Here is a 20554-nt window from a genome sequence, read left to right on the forward strand (position 1 = left end):
CATGAACTAATAATCAAACAATATTAGACGCACATAAGGAAATATATAAGGACAGGTAACCAAAAGTTTGGTCAAAGAGGGGAATTAAGGGGCACCTTAAAGGAAGAGAGAGGTAGAGAGATTTTGGGATGGACCATGGGTGAAGTCCAGCGCTTGGGACCCTGGCAGTCGAAGGCACAGTCACCACTGCAGCAAAAAAAAACATTGGAGATACTCAAGAGGCCAGAATTGGAGGAGTGCAGAGTTCTCATAGGCTGGACAGAACACCAGAGTAGTGCTGGCAGGTTACAAGTCTGTCTGTGTATCATCGTGGTACTAACCCTGAGGCCGAGCTTCCATTAATGACTCTTGGCTGGTGATTGTAGACTCTGCACAGTGTGACGAGGGCAAGACCATTTGAGCAATTACCTTCAACTTTTGATCAGATGCATTTTTCGGGATGCTGGAGGAAGCCTGTACGTGTTTAATTTCTACATAATTCTTTTTATTCGTTCATGGGATGTGAGCAAGTTTGGCACAGGGAGCATCTATTGCCCTTGAGAAGGTGGTGGTGAGCCGCTGCAGTCAGTGTGGTGAAGGTGCTTCCACAGTGCCATTAGGCAGGGAGTTCCAGGATTTTGATCCAGCGGTGGTGAAGAAATGGCGATATATTTCCAAGCCAGGGTGGTGTGTGACTTGGAGGAAACTTGCAGATGGAAGTAATTTTCATGCATCTGCTGCCCTTGTCCATCAAGATGGTAGAGATCAGGGTTTGGAAGGTGATGTCGATGGAACCTTGGTGAGTTGCTGCAACGCATCTTGTAGATGGTACACACTGCTGCCACTGTGCATCGGTGGTGGAGGGAGTGAATGTTTAAGGTGGTGGATGGGGTGCCAATTGAGTGGTTTGTTTTGTCCTGGATGATGTCAAGTTTCCCATAGAGTCATATGTATGAGCCATGTTCATCCAGCCAAGCCTTCTATCACTTGTAGGTGAAGGACAGGCTTTGTGGAGTCAGGAGGTCCGTGACTCTCTGCAGAATTCCCAGCCTCTAATTTGCTGTTGTAGCCACAGTATTTATGTGGCTGGTCCAGTTAAGTTTCTGATCATTTGTGACCCCTAGAATGTTGATATTGGAATTTCGATGATGGTAGTGATGTTGAATATCATAGGTGATTGTATAGCAGCTCAATTATTTTAAGAATCCCACAACTAGCAAGACATTTCTTGGGATGTTTGAAGTCTTTTAATGTATTAATCATTTGCATTCTGCTCAGCTAACAAATTCACTTTCTTCCCCCATGCCTCCCACTCCAGGTCTGACCCTATGGCACCGTTTGTATCAGGAGGAGATGATCTCGACCCATTTAGGTATGAAAACATTTATTTAATAAATACCTTTATGAGTGCTGTCTTTCTCAAACATAATGGCCTGAATTTTCCTGTCGGCGATTTGGGGGCGGGGCCCGCTCGCCGAGGGGAAAATGATACGGGATGACATCGGGAAGAACCCCCGATGTCATCCCGGTCCCTTTAAATGTTTAGGAAGGAGGGCAGACAGCGAAATCAGCTGTCCACCCGCCGACCTGTTAATGGCCAATTAAGGCCATTGACAGGGTCATTAAGACAACTAAAGACCTGCCCATTCAACCTTAAGGCCAGGAACCCCAGCGGGCTTCTGATAAAGCATGAAGCCTCATCCACCGGCGGCATGAGGTTTCGTGTCCGTTTTTAAAAAGTGTAGTAAAGTCGATGTCCTTTTTATTAACCTGTCCCATCTCTGACATTGTCACATGAGGGGGACATGTTAATAATTTCTTAATTTTTCTATTTTTTTACTTTTCTTACCTGTCACGAATCTCCCTGAGACAGGACTTGGCCTCAGGGAGCAGTGCGCGTTTTGACAGATGGGGAATCCCTCCCCCCCCGCACAGGAAGCGGATAGCGTTTCCAGTCGGGAAGGCCGCTGGGTGGGCCCCGGCTCGGTGGCAGAGTTCGGCTGCCTGCCCACTGCCGAGCTGGTGGGGCCCGTCCACCCTCTGAGGGCAAAATTCTGCCCCATGATTGTAATTTCAGGCATCTGAAGACTTTGTGTGGTGCAGACAGCATGCACATATTCTGGTGTCAGGGTCGCTTAACACACTAACGCAAGATGAAAACTTAAGTCAATCTTTGTTGAATCAAGAACACAGACTTCAGTTTTGGACTTGTGGTTGTGTCCATTTCAGTTTGATCAGTCTGTAACACTGAGCTGTATTGAGAACTGTGGGGTGTTTGCTGCAACAGATGGTTATGCAGAGATGTTAAATTTTCAAATCCATCCACACCTCACCCCACCTCCATTAGCCATACAGCCCTCCAAGAATTAAGAACTCCACCAAATCTGGCTTCTTGCACATGCACCATTTTAATCATTACAACATTGACACTCCTGCCTTCAGCTGCCAAAGTTCTAAGCTCTGGAATTGCTTCCCGAAACCTCTCTGCCTTTCTTTTTCTTCCTTTAAGACTTTCCTGGAACAAGCTTTCAGCCGCCTTCCCTCATGATCTCCTTATGTGATTCGGTGTCAGTTTATGTCTCGAAACACCCTTTTGAAGTGCCTTGGAACATTTTACTACATTAAAGGTGCTATAGAAACGCAAGTTGTTGTTCTTGAAGGGCACTCACTATAAGACTGTGGGCTGTACGGAGGTCCTACAATACCCATAAGAATCACATCTGTTTAATATTGCACTGCTTACTTGTTCCATTGCCTTTTTGTGCGAGGTAGTTGTCCTTGCACAAATCCCACATGCACTGCCCTGTGCTCTACCATCCTAATGTGGTTTAGGGCAGCGTTTGTTGAAGTTGAATTGCTAAGTTGAACAATCCCTGTTTTTGGAGATGAATTGATGAAAGCCATGAAAGGATGTGTAATTTGTTCCTCTCCGATCCTGGATTCAAGTATAGTCTGTTTTAATTCCCAAGTACAATTGTGCTTAACCAGCCTAAAGTCCTGATATTAAAGTAAATGTCTTCTCTTGTTCCTCTGCATTAACTTCACATATTGATTATTCCACATCAACCACAACAAAAGAAACTTTGCATACAGTACTTCTCAAATAAAGTATTTCAAAGTTTATGTATGTAAATCTAAAACTTCATAGCCTTATAGAAATTGTTATTATCTGCGTAGGGGTTTGAGTTGGTAAGGTCTTGTTTTGATCGTTGCAATGCTTTTATGTCCTATTTAGTTTAAATATATTCAGAGTTCCATGGAGGTTAGTCTCTGGAGCATTACCCTCCCCCACCACCCCCACCTTTTCGATCTCCATTTGGAAATGAAAGAGCAAAGACAAGGGCAATAATTAACAACACAAACCATTTATTCTGGCATCAATTTGTGCTGTGAATCCTGCCTGGTTGAATGAATGGAATTATACAGAATTATTTTCTTCTTTCATATTCAAAGAAAACTACCATGTCCACAACATTTCCACTGACTATCCCTTCATTCTGTTTTAATTGCTTCTTATAATGAACATTTATTTCAACCATTCAAAATAAGGTGATTTTTTAACATTCTTTTACAGTGTGTGGGCATCATTAGGAAGGCCAGTATTTGTTGCCCATCCTAAATTGCCCTTGAACTGAGTGGCTGGCTAGGCCATTTCAGAGGGCAGTTAAGACTTTAGATCTGGAGTCATATGTAGGCCAGACCAGGTAAAGATGGCAGATTTCCTTCCCTAAAGCAGATGGGTTTTTATGACACTCGATGATGGTTTCGTCTCTGAAGAAGAGCCGAACAGATTCGAAACGTTAACTCAGTTTCTCTCTCCACAGAAGCTGCCAGACCTGCTGAACTTTTCCAGCATTTTTTGTTTTTATTTCAGATTTCCAGCATCCACAGTATTTTGCTTTTATTATGATGATGGTTTCATGGTCACCCTTACTGAGACTAGTTTTCAGATTTTATTAATTGAATTTAAATTCCTCCAGCTGCCGTGGTGGGATTTGAACCCATGTCTCCCAGAGCATTAGCCTGGGCCTCTGGATTACAAGTCTAATGACATTACCCCTATGCCATTGTCTCCCCCTAAAAGAGGCAATTGCTGGACAGTTTTTTCTTTAAAGCCTCCAGCTTGTAAAACCTGTAACTGCTTTAGATTGAGTATTAGAAATTTACATGTCAGTTGGTTCACAGGCTTATTTAGTAAAGGTAAACAGTAAAGATCATAGAACAACTTGTTGAAGTGACCAGCATTACCAGTATTGATAAAAATGCAACAGGATCTTCCCTTCCAACTGAGTCTCATTAATTTAACAAAATTTAAAATCACTGCTCCCAGCCCTGTCCTCTGTTCTTGGCATTTCTCCATATCGTATCAGATATTAAACACCTTCTCCCATGTTTTACAATGTTCATTTCTGGATGCAAATGTTCCCTGATTAAACTGCAATTAAATCTCAGTGTCCGGCTTGTGCTTGAACAGCAGCTTCTAATTGAGTAAGAGCTGCATGATGGAAGATCTGGATTTGATTGCCCTTTATCAGTCACTTTGCATTGTATTACAGTACATCCACGTGTAGACCCGAGTCCCCATTATTATTCTGCAATTTATGAAGGTCAAGGGCATTAAATCACCTCCCTTTTTAATCAAGCCAACAGCGACTACGTTCTTCAAGTGTGATCTGCAGAGCATTTTTTTTCAATTTGGTTAAGTGGGTGATTCTGTTTCAGTAGACGTGGTAGTGTGTTTGTAGTCCTTTATTAACTGTATGCAATTTTTTGTAAGATTATATTACAGTTTGACCTGCCCTTGCTGTTTGAAGTTTCAATTCATGAATTTTATTACAATTCAATGCAGTTACTTACTTCTGCTTCCTGCAGTCACCGATTCTTTTTCTCAAGGTTATACCATGTGAAGCATTTGTTCATGAGAGGAATACTTGCATTTATATAGTGCCTTTCGCACCCAATCATTTCAAAGCACTTTACATGCATGGATTGCTGAGCTGAAGCACAGTGAAGCTATATGATTCATCACGAACTAGACCATAAGACAGAGGAGCAGAAATTAGGCCATTCGGCCCATCGAGTCTGCTCCGCCATTCAGTCATGGCTGATAAGTTTCTCAACCCCATTTTCCTGCCTTCTCCCCGTAACCTTTGATCCCCTTACCAATCAAGAACCAAACTATCTCTGTCTTAAATACACTCAATGACCTGGCCTCCACAGCCTTCTGTGGCAATGAATTCCATAGATTCACCACTCTCTGGCTAAAGAAGTTTCTCCTCATCTCTGTTCTAAAAGGTCTTCCCTTTACTCTGAGGCTGTGCCCTCGGGTCCTAGTCTCTCCTACTAATGGAAACATCTTCCCCACGTCCACTCTATCCAGGCCTTTCAGTATTCTATAAGTTTCAATCAGATCTCCCCTCATCCTTCTAAACTCCATCGAGTATAGACCCAGAGTCCTCAAATGTTCCTCATATGTTAATCCTTTCATTCCTGGGATCGTTCTCGTGAACCTCCTCTGGACCTTCTCCAGGGCCAGCACATCCTTCCTGAGGTACGGGGCCCAAAATTGCTCACAATATTCTAAATGTGGTCTGACCAGAGCCTTATAAAGCTTCAGCAGCACATCCCTGCTTTTATATTCTAGTCCTTTCGAAATAAATGCCAACATTGCATTTGCCTTCCTAACTACCGACTCAACTTGCAAGTTAACCTTAAGAGAATCCTGGACTAGGACTCCCAAGTCCCTTTGCCCTCCAGATTTCTGAATTCTCTCCCCATTTAGAAAATAGTCTATGCCTCTATTCTTCCTACCAAAGTGCATGACCTTACACTTGCCCACGTTGTAATCCATCTGCCACTTCTTTGCCCATTCTCCTAACCTGTCTAAATCCTTCTGCAGCCTCCCTGCCTCCTCAATACTACCTGTCCCTCCACCTATCTTTGTATCATCTGCAAACTTAGTCAGGATGCCCTCAGTTCCTTCATCTAGATCATTAATGTATAAAGTGAAAAGTTGTGGTCCCAACACTGACCCCTGTGGAACTCCACTAGTCACCGGCCGCCATCTTTCTCCTTGGTAATGGCCACCGTACTCACCTCTGCCCCCCGACTCTCTTGAATTCTGGGGATGTCACTCATGTCTTCCACTGTGAAGACTGACACAAAGTACCTATTCAGTTCCTCCGCCATTTCTTTATTCCCCACTACTACTTCTCCAGCGTCATTTTCCAGTGGCACAATATCCACTTTGGCCTCTCTCTTACCCTTTATATATCTAAAAAAAAACTCTTGCAATCTTCTTTTATATTACTGGCTAGTTTACCCTCATATTTAATCTTCTCTCTCCTTATTGCTTTTTTAGTTGTCCTCTGTTGGTCTTTGTAGGCTTCCCAATCCCCTGGTCTCCCACTGCTCTTCACCGCATTGTATGCTTTCTCTTTAGCTTTTATGCTGTCCCTGGCTTCCCTTGTCAGCCATGGTTGCCTCGTCCTCCCTTTAGTATGCTTCTTCTTCCTAGGGATGAATTTTTGCTGTGTCTCCCAAATTACTCCCAGAAACTCCTGCCATTGCTGTTCTACTGTCTTTCCTGCTAGGCTCATCTCCCAGTCAATTCTGGCCAGCTCCTCCCTCATGCCTCTGTAGTTGCCTTTATTCAACTGTTATACCGTTACATCTGATTCCAGCTTTTTCCTCTCAAATTGCAGGGTAAATTCTATCATATTATGGTCACTTCCTCCTAAGGGTTCCTTCACCTTAAGCTCCCTTATCAAATTTGCCTCATTACACATCACTAAATCTAGAATTGCCTGTTCCCTAGTGGGCTCCACTACAAGCTGCTCCAAAAAGCCATCTCGTAGACATTCCACAAATTCCTTTTCTTGGGATCCACTCCCAACCTGATTTTCCCAGGCTACCTGCATATTGAAATCCCCCATGATCACTGTAACCTTGCCTTTCTTACACACCTTTTCTATCTCCTGGTGTATCTTGTGCCCCACATCCTGACTACTGTTTGGAGGCCTGTACTTAACTCCCATTATGGTTTTTTTACCTTTGCGATTCCTCAACTCTACCCACACAGATTCTACATCATCTGACCCTACGTCATTTCTTGCTATCAATTTAATTTCATTTCTTACTAACAAAGCAACGCCACCCCCTCTGCCAACCTGCCTATCTTTTCGATAGGATGTATATCCTTGGATATTTAGCTACCAGTCCTGATCCCCTTGCAGCCATGTCTCTGTGATGCCCACCACATCATACCTGCCAATTTCAATCTGCGCCACAAGCTCATTTACCTTATTTCATATGCTGCGTGCATTCAGATACAACACCTTCAGTCCTGTATTTCCTGTCTTCTTTCTCATTGTCGTCCCTTTATCTGATGCGCTTGAAGTTAGATTCCTAGCCCTTTCCAAACACTCTGTCCTATTTTGTGTTCTGGAGACTTTAATAGCCTCTCCTGGGCTCTCCTTTCTTTTCAGTTTTTTCATAATTTTCCATGAAGTTGAATCCACCCCCCCCCCACATGCTAACATGCTGCTTTGTTTCCCATTAGTCATACTTCTTGGAGTTTTACCCTTCCCTTCCTCCCCACTTTCTAGTTTAAAGTCCTGCTGACCACCCTATTTACCCTTTTTGCTAGAACATTGGTCCCAGATCGGTTCAGGTGGAGGCCGTCCCAACGGTACAGATCCCTCCTGTTCCAATACTGATACCAGTGCCCCACGAAATGGAACCCCTCTTTCCTGCACCACTCCTTTAGCCACGTGTTTACTTCCCTTATTCTTGCGTCCCTTTGCCAATTTGCACGTGGCTCGGGTAGTAATCCGGAGATTATAACCCTTGAGACCTGTTCTTTCATTTAGTTCCTAGTTCCTGATAATCCCCAAACAGGTCCTCTTTCCTGGTCTTACCTACGTTATTTGTCCCGACTTGCACCACAACAACTGGATCCTTCCCCTCCCTCTCCAATATCCTTTCAAGCCGTTCAGAGATGTCCCTCACCCTGGCACTGGGCAGGCAACATACCATGCGGGACTCTCGATCCTGCTTACAAAGGATACTATCAATTCCCCTAATTATAGAATCCCTTACAACTACCACTTGTCTTTTTACTCCCCCCTCTTGAATGGCCTCCTGTGCCACGGTGCCGTGGTCATCTGGCTCATCCTCCCTACAGCCCTGTACCTCATCCACATAGGGAGCAAGTACCTCGTACCTGTTGGACAAGGTCAAGAGCTGAGGCTCCTCTGTTCCTGAACACAGGATCCCTCTACCTGCCTCACTTGCAGTCACACCCTGCTGACCCTGACCACTGACCGGACTTGAGGTACTTAATCTACCGGGTGTGACGGCCTCCTGAAACAAAGCGTCCAGGTAACTCTCCCCCTCCCAGATGTGCTGCAGTGTCCGGAGCTCGGACTCCAGCTCATCAATTCTGAGCCGGAGTTCCTCCAGCAACCAACACTTGCTGCAGATGTGGTCACTGCAGCTTGCAATAGGATCTGCCAGCTCCCACATCATACAACTACAGCACATCACCTGCCCAGCCATCTCGACTTAGTTAATTTATTAATTAGCTTTGCAGTGTTTTTTTCAAATTTGGTGCAGATTTCCTACCAACCAATCAGGTCACAGCTTTCCTGTGATGTCACTTTTTTAGTTTTGGCTTCAGTTACTCTGTGCCCTGAGGTCACTGCTCCGGTGCTCCTCCCTCCGAGTCTGCTCCCTGGCGACAAGGCTGCGAATCCCCGAGGTAAGCTAGATTTATACTCAGCCTTCCGGTGCTCCCAGGATTACTCACCAATCAGCTGCTTTTTCTTTAAAATCCACTTTCAGAAGAGTGTCCTTCACAGGTCTGGTGCACTCCTGAAGGCACTGCCTCTTCCTTTCTCTTTTTTTAAGGTTTGTGGAGGAGGGAGGGATGGAAACACTACAGCAATGTAATGTTTGGGGCTATTCCATTCTTTGACAGTGGGTTCTCCTCGATTCCCTCCTGAGTCGCGGTGGCTGCAGCGACTTCTCCCAGAATGCTTCAGTCACTTTTCACCAGCACCCTCTATTGGATGCCTGAGTCACAGAAACTAGGTCAGAATGGTTCCAAACAATCCCATATTGTCTTTCTACGACAAATTTTAATAAAATGGTTCCAGTTTTAAATGTTTTGTTCACTTAAGGAGGAGGTAACTATGCAGGAGGAGATTCTCTTGACCCAAAATAGTTTGGGGGTTGGACAGATTTTTTCCTCCTATCAGTGAAAATGTGGGAGCAGAGATTGGAGACAGGAGTGTCTGTCCAACTAATGATGTTGTACAGGTGGAGAGAAACGTGTCTGCCCAACTGGTGACAGTATTGTTTTTTCCCAATCCAGAAATAACCAAGCCCATGTTTTATTGGGTGGGGATGGGAGTCTCCTGTTCACCGCTTTACTGCCTTTTGGTTATTTGATCCACATTGAGTGGTAGAGTTTATTACTACATTCAGATCTCATTGCAAGATCACTAAGTGCCACACCTGTACAGTGTTAATGTGGCAACTGAACTGAAGCTGTCTTTTCTCCATGGATCATGACCTATGCTTCTGCCCAAACTTGCTTCCCTCATCCACCAACGCCCCAATCCACTTCCATGGCACCTTCTACTCCAGACGCTTCACTTGTCACATTGTCTCCTGGTGTTTCACCATCTACAACATGATCCCGCCACTGCGGACATCTCCCTTTGGCCCCATGCTCTCAGGGCACCCTTGTTGAGTCTTCCATCCTGCTGACTTCCAGTTGTCCTTTTGCCCTCATTATCCCCTTGAGCTGCAGTAAGCAGGGTGCCTGTGAATTCACCTTCTATCTCATTCTTGCTAAATGCCCAAATATTCAGTGTGAGACGGATTTTCTCATGGACTTCCTCCAGTTTAGTATTTTGTTGCTGCTCACAGTGGAGATCACAGTGGAGATTGAAAGTGTGATTCCATTCTTCCTGTGGATTGCTACTTTAGCTTCTCTCAGTGCCAGTACTGAGGGAGTGTTATACTATCATACCCTGTCTCTGTAATCCCCTCCAATCCCACAAATCTCCAAAATCTCTGTGATTATTTAACTCTGACCTCTTGAGCATCCCTCATTTTAATTACTCCACCATTGGTGGCTCTGCCTTAGGCAGCTCTGGAATTCCCTCCTTAAATCTCTTTAGCCTCACTCTCCTCCTTTGAGGCAGCCCTCACTCAACCTCAGTCAACCTCACTCTCCTTTGAGGCACTCCTTCAAACCTACCTCACTCTCCTCCTTTGAGGCACTCCTTCAAACCTACCTCACTCTCTTCCTTTGAGGCAGCCCTCACTCAACCTCAGTCAACCTCACTCTCCTCCTTTGAGGCACTCCTTCAAACCTACCTCACTCTCCTTTGAGGCACTCCTTCAAACCTACCTCACTCTCCTCCTTTGAGGCACTCCTTCAAACCTACCTCACTCTCCTCCTTTGAGGCACTCCTTCAGACCTACCTCACTCTCCTCCTTTGAGGCACTCCTTCAAACCTACCTCACTCCTCCTTTGAGGCACTGCTCACTCAACCTTACTCTCCTCCTTTGAGGCACTCCTTCAAACCTACCTCACTCTCCTCCTTTGAGGCACTCCTTCAAACCTACCTCACTCTCCTCCTTTGAGGCACTCCTTCAAACCTACCTCACTCTCCTCCTTTGAGGCACTCCTTCAGACCTACCTCACTCTCCTCCTTTGAGGCACTCCTTCAAACCTACCTCACTCTCCTTTGAGGCACTGCTCACTCAACCTTACTCTCCTCCTTTGAGGCACTCCTTCAAACCTACCTCACTCTCCTCCTTTGAGGCACTCCTTCAAACCTACCTCACTCTCCTTTGAGGCACTGCTCACTCAACCTTACTCTCCTCCTTTGAGGCACTCCTTCAAACCTACCTCATTCTCCTCCTTTGAGGCACTCCTTCAAACCTACCTCACTCTCTTTTGAGGCACTGCTCACTCAACCTTACTCTCCTCCTTTGAGGCACTCCTTCACACCTACCTCACTCTCCTCCTTTGAGGTACTCCTGCAAACCTACCTCACTCCCCTTTGAGGCACTCCTTCAAACCTACCTCACTCTCCTTTGAGGCACTCCTTCAAACCTACCTCACTCTCCTTTGAGGCACTCCTGCAAACCTACCTCACTCTCCTTTGAGGCACTCCTGCAAACCTACCTCACTCTCCTTTGAGGCACTCCTTCAAACCTATCTCTTAGGCCAGGCTTTTGGTCATCTGCTGTTACATCTCTTTCTGTGGCTCAGACTCAAACTTTGCTTTATAGGGCTCCTGTGAAGCACCTTGGAATGTTTTATTGTGTTAAAATTGCTAGATAAATACAAGTAGTTGTTTTTGTCGGACGTGTGCCTTCTTTTGGATGAGATGTTAAATCGAGGCCTCGTCTGCCCTGTCAGGTGAGTGTAAAAGACATCACAGTACTATTTTGAAGTACCGCAGGGAAGTTCTCCCTGGTGTCTGAGCCAATATTTATTCCTCAAATAATATCACTAAAAACAAATGATCTTATTGCTGTTTGTGAGACTTTTTATTGTGCGCCTCTGACCGTTCTCCCTCTCAGCACTGCACTGAATGGTCGGCCTCATCTATGTGCTCAGTTCAGCGGTGAGAACGCTACCAGTGAGACACTGCTGACACAGTCGTGTTAATAATGAGTACTTTTCTCCAACTTGCCTTTGTCGACGTGTTTGGGAATCCTGGCATTGACTGACTTTTGAGCTTTACAATCTGCTGGGAGGCTCCATGGGATGAAGACGAGGTCACTAACTGGCACAGCCAGTGGTCATATTGGTGCCAGACCAGTATGTTGTATTGGCTTTGGTTTGACATCCCCACCCCAAACCACATCATGGTGTCCACTAGCAAAAAGGCAGCTGATTGGGATTGTTGAAAGTGGGAACGAAAATGGATTGAGGGAAATGATAGACGGTGGAACAATTTCAAGTTGAGTAGAGCATCCTGTAACCTGTTCCACTTGCTGTGTGAATAGACAATCACAGGGACATCTGCATAGTGCTGTTGTTAAGCATTGTTATAAGAGATAGGAGCAGGAGTAGGCTATATGGCTGTTCAATGCTGCTCTGTCATTCAGTTATAGCATTGCTGATCATCTATCTCAGCTCCATTTTCCTACCCTATGCTCATAGCCCTTAATTCTTTTGGTGTCCAAAAATCTATTAATCTCATTCTTGGATATATTTAATGAGTGAGCATCCACAATCTGCTGGGGTAGAGAATCCTTCCCTGTGTTTTTTTTTGCCTGGGTTTCTGAACAAAACTTGTTATATAGGTTATCTTCACTTTGCTACTTATAGCCACCAATCGATTGGTTAATAAGCAGATGAATTAATAATTGCCTCAGGAAGCTTTAATCTGCTTTGTAATTAAAGCAGCGTGATTGAGTCTGTACGTGTTGTTAAAGTTCCTAATTATAAGTAGCCTCCGGCTCTGCTTTACAGATATTTTTCTGCACTGCTGAATTAAACTGCATTCAAGTTGCACTTACTTTGAAATATAGTATCAAATCATGCCAGACGGTGTAATGCTAAGTTGAATATTTGGTTTCTTTCAACTGCTGGTGATACTCAGTGAATTTTGCAGTCTTGGATTCAATGTCTCTCGTTTCTACATGCCCCTGCCTCAAACTGCTACTCTGACAAACCTTGAAATCCATGAGTTTTTTGCCACATGCTCCTGCTGTAATAATTGGGATTGTAGGGGAAAGCCCAGAAATCATCCATGACCTGGATATAGCAGTTTCCGATCTACACTGTTAGTTCCTGGAGAACGAGCACCCCAACCAGGACAGCCTGCATCAAAGGAAAATAAAATGTCTTGCATTTTTCATCAGATCATAAATAGGAGCAGGAGTAGGCCATTCAGCCCATCAAGCCAGCTCCACCATTTAATAAGATCAAGGATGATCTGTTTGTGGCCTCAACCTTACTTTCCTGCCTGCCCCATAATCCTTGACTCCCTTGTCGATCAAAATCTGTCAAACTCAGCCTTTCACAACCTCAAGACATCCCACAACGCTTTACAGCCACTAAAGCACTTTTTTGAAATGTAGTCACAATATTGAAAAGCAGAAGCTATTTTATGTGCAGCAAGCTGTCACCAATAACAGCAAGATAAATGATCAAATTATCTGGTTTTAAGGTGTTCATCGCAGAATAAATTTTGGCCAAAATACCCCTGCTCTTCTACAAAATAGTTCTAAGGCATCTGTTACATCCACCTGAGAGTGCAAACGGGAACTCGGTTTAACATTTCACCCAAAAGATGTCACCGCTGACAGTGCAGCACTCTCTTAATACTGCACTGAGATTGTCAAGTCTATATTTTGTTGTTTGTTCACATTCATTCTGAGAGGTGCAATTGGAGGAACTGGACTGATGAACTGTGAATGTTATCTCTGAGATTATCATTGAAATATAGCCCTGAATGAATGGATCAGTCTCCACTCCTGGACTGAAAATCTCAGACCTTGAGTGTTGTGCCCCTGGCGGGGTTGGGTTTGAGTTTTTGGTTTTTATGCAGAGTGCTCAAATTGTCTTTTTTTTGGTTTTGTTTGCCAGTGATCGAAGAGGTGGAATGATTGTGGATCCTTTAAGGTCAGGAGTACCGAATTCTGGCTTTGATCCTTCATCGGGGATACCAGGTCGGCTTCCTCCTGGGTCAGTCCCCCCTGGAGCCAGATTTGACCCATTTGGACCAGTTGGACCCAGTCGTTCTGGGTAAGTGAGAGCCCTTTTTATTGATAGAAATTCACAGGAAGCTTTACAAATGCAATGTGGTTAATTGAATGAACTTGTGCCCATACACTGTAGGAACAATAATTTCTAAACCGACATGCTTCACTCTGCATTACACTTCTTGATATGTGACGGCAAGTTGCTCCTAGTGCTATTGCCCTGTACGCCTCAATGGTTTTTGTTTCCCAAATACAGCCTGACTCTGGAAGAATATAGCGTATAATTACATTGTTGAGAGTTTTCATTGTACAGGTGTGAAGCGGAGATGAGAGGGATAGAGATGATGACGTAGAGGAAAGGGAGAGAGAAAACTGGAAGCGAGAAAGAGAGGGAAATGGAGGAGCGAGAGTAAAATGGAGGAGAGAGAGGGAAACGTAGGGGAGAGAGAGCGCGGAATGGAGGAGAGAGATAGCTAGCAAAACTGAGGGTAAGAGAGAGAGGGCGAAACGGAGGATAGAGAGAGAGGGAAACGGAGGATAGAGAGAGAAGGAAACGGAGGATGGAAAGAGAGACAGTGAAATGGAGAGAGAGAGAGACAGTGAAATGGAGAGAGAGAGAGAGACAGGGAAATGGAGAGAGAGAGAGAGACAGCGAAATGGAGAGAGAGAGAGAGACAGTGAAATGAAGAGAGAGAGAGAGAGACAGTGAAATGGAGAGAGAGAGAGACAGTGAAATGGAGAGAGAGAAAGAGAGGAAGTGAAATGGAGAGAGAGAGACTGTGACATGGAGGAGAGCGAGAGACTGTGACATGGAGGAGAGAGAGAGACTGTGACATGGAGGAGAGAGAGAGAGACTGTGACATGGAGGAGAGAGAGAGAGACTGTGACATGGAGCAGAGGGAGAGAGAGACTGTGACATGGAGGAGAGACAGCGAGACTGTGACATGGAGGAGAGAGAGAGAGAGACTGTGACATGGAGGAGAGAGAGAGAGACTGTAAATTGGAGGAGAGCGAGAGACTGTGACATGGAGGAGAGCGAGAGACTGTGACATGGAGGAGAGCGAGAGACTGTGACATGGAGGAGAGCGAGAGACTGTGACATGGAGGAGAGCGAGAGACTGTGACATGGAGGAGAGCGAGAGACTGTGACATGGAGGAGAGCGAGAGACTGTGACATGGAGGAGAGCGAGAGACTGACATGGAGGAGAGCGAGAGACTGTGACATGGAGGAGAGAGAGAGACTGTGACATGGAGGAGAGCGAGAGACTGTGACATGGAGGAGAGCGAGAGACTGTGACATGGAGGAGAGCGAGAAATTGTGACATGGAGGAGAGCGAGAGACTGTGAAATGGAGGAGAGCGAGAGACTGTGACATGGAGGAGAGCGAGAGACTGTGACATGGAGGAGAGAGCGAGAGACTGTGACATGGAGGAGAGAGAGAGAGACTGTGACATGGAGGAGAGCGAGAGACTGTGACATGGAGGAGAGGGAGAGACTGTGACATGGAGGAGAGGGAGAGACTGTGACATGGAGGAGAGCGAGAGACTGTGACATGGAGGAGAGCGAGAGACTGTGACATGGAGGAGAGCGAGAGACTGTGACATGGAGGAGAGCGAGAGACTGTGACATGGAGGAGAGCGAGAGACTGTGACATGGAGGAGAGCGAGACACTGTGACATGGAGGAGAGCGAGACACTGTGACATGGAGGAGAGCGAGAAACTGTGACATGGAAGAGAGAGAGACATACTGTAAAATGGAGGAGAGAGAGAGACTAAAATGGAGGAGAGAGCGAGAGAGACTAAAATGGAGGACAGAGCGAGAGAGACTGTAAAATGGAGGAGAGAGCGAGAGAGACTGTTAAATGGAGGAGAGAGAGAGAGACTGACATGGAGGAGAGAGAGAGACTGTGACATGGAGGAGAGCGAGAGACTGACATGGAGGAGAGAGACTGTGACATGGAGGAGAGAGAGATCCTGTGACATGGAGGAGAGAGAGAGACTGTGACATGGAGGAGAGAGAGAGACTGTGACATGGAGGAGAGAGAGAGACTGTGACATGGAGGAGAGAGAGAGAGACTGTGACATGCAGGAGAGAGAGAGAGAGACTGTGACATGGAGGAGAGAGAGAGACACTGTGACATGGAGGAGAGAGAGAGACTGTAACATGGAGGAGAGCGAGAGAGAGACTGTAAAATGGAGGAGAGCGAGAGAGAGACTGTAAAATGGAGGAGAGAGAGACTGTGACATGGAGGAGAGAGAGAGAGAGAGAGACTGTGACATGGAGGAGAGAGAGAGAGAGAGACTGTGACATGGAGGAGAGAGAGAGAGAGACTGTGACATGGAGGAGAGGGAGAGAGAGACTGTGACATGGAGGAGAGAGAGAGAGACTGTGACATGGAGTGGAGAGTGAGAGACTGTGACATGGAGGAGAGAGAGAGAGACTGTGACATGGAGGAGAGAGAGAGACTGTGACATGGAGGAGAGAGCGAGAGACTGTAAAATGGAGGAGAGAGAGAGACTGTGACATGGAGGAGAGAGAGGGAGACTGTGACATGGAGGAGAGAGAGAGACTGTAACATGGAGGAGAGAGAGAGACTGTGACATGGAGGAGAGAGAGACTGTGACATGGAGGAGAGAGAGAGAGAGAGACTGTGACATGGAGGAGAGAGAGAGAGAGAGACTGTGACATGGAGGAGAGAGAGAGAGACTGTGACATGGAGGAGAGAGAGAGAGAGACTGTGACATGGAGGAGAGAGAGAGACTGTGACATGGAGGAGAGAGAGAGACTGTGACATGGAGGAGAGAGAGAGACTGTGACATGGAGGAGAGAGAGACTGTGACATGGAGGAGAGAGAGAGAGAGAGACTGTGACATGGAGGAGAGAGAGAGAGAGAGACTGTGACATGGAGGAGAGAGAGAGAGACTGTGACATGGAGGAGAGAGAGAGACTGTGACATGGAGGAGAGAGAGACTGTGACATGGAGGAGAGAGAGAGACTGTGACATGGAGGAGAGAGAGAGACTGTGACATGGAGGAGAGAGCGAGAGACTGTAAAATGGAGGAGAGAGAGAGACTATGACATGGAGGAGAGAGAGACTGTGACATGGAGCAGAGAGAGAGAGAGACTGTGACATGGAGGAGAGAGAGAGAGAGACTGTGACATGGAGGAGAGGGAGAGAGAGACTGTGACATGGAGGAGAGAGAGAGAGACTGTGACATGGAGGAGAGAGAGAGAGACTGTGACATGGAGTGGAGAGCGAGAGACTGTGACATGGAGGAGAGAGAGAGAGACTGTGACATGGAGGAGAGAGAGAGACTGTGACATGGAGGAGAGAGCGAGAGACTGTAAAATGGAGGAGAGAGAGAGACTGTGACATGGAGGAGAGAGAGAGAGACTGTGACATGGAGGAGAGAGAGAGACTGTGACATGGAGGAGACAGAGACTGTGACATGGAGGAGAGAGAGAGAGAGAGACTGTGACATGGAGGAGAGAGAGAGAGAGAGACTGTGACATGGAGGAGAGAGAGAGAGACTGTGACATGGAGGAGAGAGAGAGAGAGACTGTGACATGGAGGAGAGAGAGAGACTGTGACATGGAGGAGAGAGAGAGACTGTGACATGGAGGAGAGAGAGAGACTGTGACATGGAGGAGAGAGAGACTGTGACATGGAGGAGAGAGAGAGAGAGAGACTGTGACATGGAGGAGAGAGAGAGAGAGAGACTGTGACATGGAGGAGAGAGAGAGAGAGAGACTGTGACATGGAGGAGAGAGAGAGAGACTGTGACATGGAGGAGAGAGAGAGACTGTGACATGGAGGAGAGAGAGAGACTGTGACATGGAGGAGAGAGAGACTGTGACATGGAGGAGAGAGAGACTGTGACATGGAGGAGAGAGAGAGACTGTGACATGGAGGAGAGAGCGAGAGACTGTAAAATGGAGGAGAGAGAGAGACTATGACATGGAGGAGAGAGAGACTGTGACATGGAGCAGAGAGAGACTGTGACATGGAGGAGAGAGAGACTGACATGGAGGAGAGAGAGACTGTAAAATGGAGGACAGAGAGAGACTGTAAAATGGAGGAGAGAGTGAGAGAGACTGTGACATGGAGGAGAGAGCGAGAGACTGTGACATGGAGGAGAGAGCGAGAGACTGTGACATGGAGTAGAGCGAGAGACTGTGACATGGAGGAGAGAGAGAGACTGTGACATGGAGGAGAGAGCGAGAGACTGTGACATGGAGGAGAGAGAGAGAGAGACTGAGACATGGAGGAGAGAGAGAGACTGACATGGAGGAGAGAGCGAGAGACTGACATGGAGGAGAGAGCGAGAGACTGACATGGAGAGAGAGAGAGTGTGACATGGAGGAGAGACAGCGAGACTGTGACATGGAGGAGAGACGGCGAGACTGTGACATGGAGGAGAGTGAGAGATTGTAAAATGGAGGAGAGAGAGAGACTGTAAAATGGAGAGAGAGAGATTGTAAAATGGAGGAGAGATAGAGACTGTGACATGGAGGAGAGAGAGACTGTGACATGGAGGAGAGAGAGAGACTGTGACATGGAGGAGAGAGAGACTGTGACATGGAGGAGAGAGAGACTGACATGGAGGAGAGAGAGACTGTAAAATGGAGGAGAGAGAGAGACTGTAAAATGGAGGAGAGAGAGAGAGAGACTGTTACATGGAGGAGAGGGAGAGAGAGACTGTGACATGGAGGAGAGAGAGAGACTGTGACATGGAGGAGAGAGAGAGACTGTGACATGGAAGAGAGAGAGAGACTGTGACATGGAGGAGAGCGAGAGACTGTGACATGGAGGAGAGCGAGAGACTGTGACATGGAGGAGAGCGAGAGACTGTGACATGGAGGAGAGCGAGAGACTGTGACATGGAGGAGAGCGAGAGACTGTGACATGGAGGAGAGCGAGAGACTGTGACATGGAGGAGCGAGAGAGACTGTGACATGGAGGAGAGCGAGAGACTGTGACATGGAGGAGAGAGCGAGAGACTGTGACATGGGGGAGAGAGAGAGAGAGACTGAGACATGGAGGAGAGAGAGAGACTGACATGGAGGAGAGAGCGAGAGACTGACATGGAGGAGAGAGCGAGAGACTGACATGGAGAGAGAGAGTGTGTGACATGGAGGAGAGAGAGAGAGACTGTGACATGGAGGAGAGAGAGAGATTGTAAAATGGAGGAGAGAGAGAGACTGTAAAATGGAGAGAGAGAGATTGTAAAATGGAGGAGAGATAGAGACTGTGACATGGAGGAGAGAGAGACTGTGACATGGAGGAGAGAGAGAGACTGTGACATGGAGGAGAGAGAGACTGTGACATGGAGGAGAGAGAGACTGACATGGAGGAGAGAGAGACTGACATGGAGGAGAGAGAGACTGTAAAATGGAGGAGAGAGAGAGACTGTAAAATGGAGGAGAGAGAGAGAGAGAGACTGTTACATGGAGGAGGGGGAGAGAGAGACTGTGACATGGAGGAGAGAGAGAGACTGTGACATGGAAGAGAGAGAGAGACTGTGACATGGAGGAGAGCGAGAGACTGTGACATGGAGGAGAGCGAGAGACTGTGACATGGAGGAGAGCGAGAGACTGTGACATGGAGGAGAGCGAGAGACTGTGACATGGAGGAGAGCGAGAGACTGTGACATGGAGGAGAGCGAGAGACTGTGACATGGAGGAGAGCGAGAGACTGTGACATGGAGGAGAGCGAGAGACTGTGACATGGAGGAGAGCGAGAGACTGTGACATGGAGGAGAGCGAGAGACTGTGACATGGAGGAGCGAGAGAGACTGTGACATGGAGGAGAGCGAGAGACTGTGACATGGAGGAGAGAGCGAGAGACTGTGACATGGGGGAGAGAGAGAGAGAGACTGAGACATGGAGGAGAGAGAGAGACTGACATGGAGGAGAGAGCGAGAGACTGACATGGAGGAGAGAGCGAGAGACTGACATGGAGAGAGAGAGTGTGTGACATGGAGGAGAGAGAGAGAGACTGTGACATGGAGGAGAGAGAGAGATTGTAAAATGGAGGAGAGAGAGAGACTGTAAAATGGAGAGAGAGAGATTGTAAAATGGAGGAGAGATAGAGACTGTGACATGGAGGAGAGAGAGACTGTGACATGGAGGAGAGAGAGAGACTGTGACATGGAGGAGAGAGAGACTGTGACATGGAGGAGAGAGAGAGACTGTGACATGGAGGAGAGAGAGACTGTGACATGGAGGAGAGAGAGACTGACATGGAGGAGAGAGAGACTGACATGGAGGAGAGAGAGACTGTAAAATGGAGGAGAGAGAGAGACTGTAAAATGGAGGAGAGAGAGAGAGAGAGACTGTGACATGGAGGAGAGAGAGAGAGAGACTGTAAAATGGAGGAGAGAGAGAGACTGTGACATGGAGGAGAGAGAGAGACTGTGACATGGAGGAGAGAGAGAGACTGTAAAATGGAGGAGAGAGAGAGACTGTGACATGGAGGAGAGAGCGAGACTGTAAAATGGAGGAGAGAGCGAGACTGTAAAATGGAGGAGAGAGCGAGACTGTAAAATGGAGGAGAGAGCGAGACTGTAAAATGGAGGAGAGAGCGAGACTGTAAAATGGAGGAGAGAGCGAGACTGTAAAATGGAGGAGAGAGCGAGACTGTAAAATGGAGGAGAGAGCGAGACTGTAAAATGGAGGAGAGAGAGAGACTGTAAAATGGAGGAGAGAGCGAGACTGTAAAATGGAGGAGAGAGCGAGACTGTAAAATGGAGGAGAGAGCGAGACTGTAAAATGGAGGAGAGAGCGAGACTGTGAAATGGAGGAGAGAGCGAGACTGTAAAATGGAGGAGAGAG

At 46.7% G+C, this 20554-nt stretch overlaps 1 protein-coding gene across 1 annotated transcript in view; it reads left to right on the forward strand.

Moving 5' to 3' along the window:
• Positions 1–20554, forward strand: part of psmf1 (proteasome inhibitor subunit 1) — a 187014-nt gene that overhangs the window by 50996 nt on the left and 115464 nt on the right. The window contains exons 5-6 of the mRNA XM_041203798.1: positions 1298–1351; positions 13604–13762. Of these exons, the coding sequence (XP_041059732.1) occupies positions 1298–1351; positions 13604–13762 (213 nt within the window). The remainder of the gene's footprint in view (positions 1–1297; positions 1352–13603; positions 13763–20554) is intronic.

This window comes from Carcharodon carcharias, chromosome 14 (genome assembly GCF_017639515.1).
Source record: "Carcharodon carcharias isolate sCarCar2 chromosome 14, sCarCar2.pri, whole genome shotgun sequence".
In the NCBI taxonomy this organism is placed as follows: domain Eukaryota; kingdom Metazoa; phylum Chordata; class Chondrichthyes; order Lamniformes; family Lamnidae; genus Carcharodon; species Carcharodon carcharias.